General features: G+C 46.1%; 1 protein-coding gene across 1 annotated transcript; it reads right to left on the bottom strand.

The window, feature by feature from the left end:
* Nucleotides 1-369: 369 nt before the first annotated feature.
* On the bottom strand, nucleotides 370-2437 carry LOC119280110 (L-type lectin-domain containing receptor kinase IX.1-like). Its single transcript, XM_037561081.1, has 2 exons — nucleotides 1062-2437; nucleotides 370-964 (listed from the first exon to the last, which is right to left on the bottom strand). Exons 1-2 carry the CDS (start codon nucleotides 2435-2437, stop codon nucleotides 370-372), a joined length of 1971 nt encoding a protein of 656 aa, XP_037416978.1.
* Between the last annotated feature and the right edge of the window lie 1466 nt (nucleotides 2438-3903).

Genomic DNA, 3903 nt, shown 5'->3' with positions numbered 1-3903 from the left:
ACATAGGCAAAACTGATGAGGTGGTGCATAGACATAGCAATCCACCACAGTTTACAGTTATGACCATCTATATTGGTGGTGATCAGCTAGAATAAGGCAGCAGAACAGTGTTGTCTGCTTTATGACCAATTCGTATAAGAAAATTATGACCCTTTTGACCAAAATGGTCGTTATAGTTCAGGGTTTGAAGCCCCCCGAACAACTTTGGACCAATTGGTCTCGAATGGTCGTAGATTTATGACCAATTCTTCCAGGGTCACTGACAGAAGGTCAGAAGTTGACATATTTCTTGTAGTGAACAAGTGGCCTTTGAATACATATATAGCATTATTTCGTGGTTTTTTGGACTAGAAGCCTGAACAACATAGGCTATGCCATCAAGAGTGGTGTCACGGGCGCTAGGGGAGTGATATCCAATTTCAACTTCTCCGACCGCAGGGCATCCATTGTCTGGATGATGGACGGTCGGCAGCTCGGGTCCTGGTGCACGCACAAGAGCCCGACTAGTAGCACACGCTTCATCTGTTGTCTCCCGACACTGGACTCGCCACCTATCAGCCTGACATCTGCGGGCCCGAGGAGCGCATTCCCATGGTACAAACTCCTTACACATGAAGGCAATGGAGGTCTATCATTAAGACGCACCGTCGGGTCCCTTCCAGAGACCATCTCTAGTAGCACAATGCCGAAACTGTAGATGTCAGACTGCGTATTCCGTTGGCTCGTGTTGACAAACACAGGGTCTATATACCCGTAAGTGCCCTGCACAACATCTGTGGTCTGTGCCCCAATTTCTTGATGAACAAACCTTGCCAATCCGAAGTCACCTAACTTGGCGCCGTACAAAGGGTCAAGTAGCACATTGCTCGATTTGATATCACCATGTACAACACATTGCTTGTCTTGCTCGCAATCTACGTGGAGGTATTGCAGTGCAGATCCTAGGTCTAGGATGATCTCGTACCTGTTTGTCAAAGCATGCATGTTACGATTATGTATCAAGGAAAAACCTAAGTTGCAATGATATAGATGATTTAGAGATGGTATATTACAATACATACCTCTTGGACCATGGTAACCAACTGTTGCCACCGTGTAGGTGTTGATCAAGGCTACCTTGTGGCAACAACTCATACACAAGGAATAGACGAGCGTACATGTCGTCCCGCCACCAGCATATGAACTCGACAAGATTCCTCGGGCCGCTGTAGCACCAGCCTATCAATTCGACAAGGTTCCGGTGCCTCAGCCGACTGGCAATCCTTAGTTCATCCTCAAATGCCTTCCTCCCCTCGCGGGATGTTGCCGGTTTAAATATCTTTATCGCCACCGCTCTTGTTGGACTTGTCAGTTGGCCCCGATAAACAGAGGCAGAACCTCCTTCCCCGAGCTTGTTTTCCTTTGCAAATTTGTTGGCCGCGCGTGATAGCTCATGACAATCAAAATGTCCAAGGCCCCTGGCGAGAGCTGTGTAATGCTTCTTTCTCGTGCATAACTGCCATCGACGGACGCGAACAAAGATGCACACAATTCCAATAATTCCAATGACTGGAACAGTTGTTACCTCTACTAGCAGTTTGCACGTCATCTTGTAGTTTTTTGGCGGCAGAAGCTTGGAGCTTTGCGTGGGCGGATCCAAGGTGGAGTGAAACGACCAGGATACGATTTGGTGTATCTCGAACCCCTGGCCGGTAGCAGCTGAGAAGCCGATGGCCACCACAGGAGGCAAATGCTTCCTCAGGTCAACACTGGTGTTGACATGGTAGGTCGCGTTGCCGATCTTGAGGACGGCTGCTAGGATCTTGGTGTCGTAGCTGATGTGGCAAGACATTGGGAGGCCGGACGTGAGCTGCCTGTCAGGCCAGGTTGCATTGGTGTACGCCAGGGATTCGATGGAGTTGACGTCGATGCCCATGTGGCTGCCGCTGTGGTCGACCTCAGGGTTCCTGAGGGTGTCAAACTCGACCGCTACGGATCGGTTGGCGCCGGTCGCGACCCTGCCCATGCCTTTCGGGTAGAGGCCAAGGTTGCGACCGTCGTCGAGGGATTCGGGGATGGTCGTTGGAGGATAGTGCCCCAGGAAGAAAGCCAGGCCATCGCCACTGGATGTGTTACTGCTTGCAGCCTTGATTCGGAAGGTGAAGGAGGTGTTGAATCCGGCGAGCTCGCCTGTGGCGGCGTCCCACAGAGTCACGGGGTGCGCGTGCCACACCCGGCCTACGCTGTTGCTTGGGCTCCCGCCGGCTTTTGTCAGATGGATCATCCGAGAGTCGTGGTCGAAGCGCGCGTCGCGCTGGAAGTGGAGGTGCTTGGTGGCGTCATAGCCACCGGGAAGGGAGAAGTTGGTGGTGAAAGAGAGCGAGGTAGCACGAGGCCATATCGAGTAGCAGAGGAGCATGAGGATCTGTATTCGGTGGGAGAAGCTCACAGCAGCCATTTGCTTTGGAAGGAAGCTCGTGAACAAGCACATCCTAGCTATATATATTGGCCCGTGATCAGGATGAATATTTGGCGATGCAAACGAACAGCCAGCTGCCGGCCTGCCGGGGGCATCGGACTCGGACCTCGACGTCATGCTGCACGCAAATCCTGTGTACATGTCGCAGTGACGACCTCTGGTAATGTCCGTTAAGCAGAAAGATATAAGCCAAACGACAAGGCCTCACCACCTTTCTGCGCCATCTCCTAGGTGAGAAAAGAAGTAGTGGTAGTACAGGATGTACTACTTGGGAATGGCCATCTCAGACCATCTTTTTTAGCTTTTGCTTTGGCTGGTTTCCCTTCCTGCTTTCTCCATGATCGATGTTGATATATCAACTCCAAGTTCGTTCGTCTATGGAATGGAGTGTCATGAGCTCGGTTCACTTTTCATGATTTGTCGTTGCACAATAAGCATTTCTGGATCCACCGTCACAAACATCTTCATCGCATGATCCTGGCCTTTGTTATCTTGTTGAGATCAACCATTATGCTTGGAGACAGGGCGCGTGCTGATGGGGCGGTAAATTCTAAAATGTAAACAATTTTATTACCATATGGTTTTTCTCATTCGGTTATTCTAAAAAAAGGGGAAAACTTTGCTTTGGGGGCATTAAAAATTTAAACAATTTTCGTATATTTCAAAGAATTTTTTAAATACATGAAATTTTTCAAAATGTAACTTTTCGGAACAAGTTTTTTTTAATTTCTGAGTATTTTCTAAAAATATGAACATTATATAAAAAATTAATATTTCTTAAAAAAGAATAATTCCAATTTTAGTTTATTAAAAAACATTTGTGAACATTTTTTATAGGTTACAATCTTTTTTAATATATATGTTTTGAAATAAAAACATTATTTTGCAAACACGGACATTTTTTAATTTAAGATATTTTTTGAAAATACCAAATTTTAAAATAAGTAAAATACTAACATTCTTTCAAAAATGTGATTTTTTTCAGAAAACAGGAAAAAAGTAACAAACAATAAAAAGAAAATACCCGGAATAAGACAACAAAAAAGGAGGGAAACCACACCAAACCTTTAGACCGTTCGAAACCCAGTATTAGGTAGTTAGGTAATGGGCCGGCGCAACTCCCGTTCGCGCACCTCTTTGTACGAATCCCGAGCTGTGCGACCGCAAAGGCTATATCTTGCCCTATAACGAGTGTTCCATTGGGCTCGGCTGAAGCATTTTCGACTTCGCTTACATACCAAGAAGATCGCTTGTGGTAGTTGATGTAATGGTTCTTTTTCATTTTCTTTTTTTATCAGTTTTCTCTATTTTGTCACCGGTTTTCTTCAGACCAACGTTTTTCTTCGATTTGTCATCGGGTTTCTATATTTCTTTCACGGTTTTCACTACTTTTAGTTTTCTTTTTTCCAATGTATTTCCTTGTTTCTTTCTCAGTTTTCAGGCTT

Source organism: Triticum dicoccoides, chromosome 3B (assembly GCF_002162155.2).
Source record: "Triticum dicoccoides isolate Atlit2015 ecotype Zavitan chromosome 3B, WEW_v2.0, whole genome shotgun sequence".
NCBI lineage: Eukaryota > Viridiplantae > Streptophyta > Magnoliopsida > Poales > Poaceae > Triticum > Triticum dicoccoides.
This window is presented reverse-complemented; position numbering and strand designations above follow the sequence as displayed.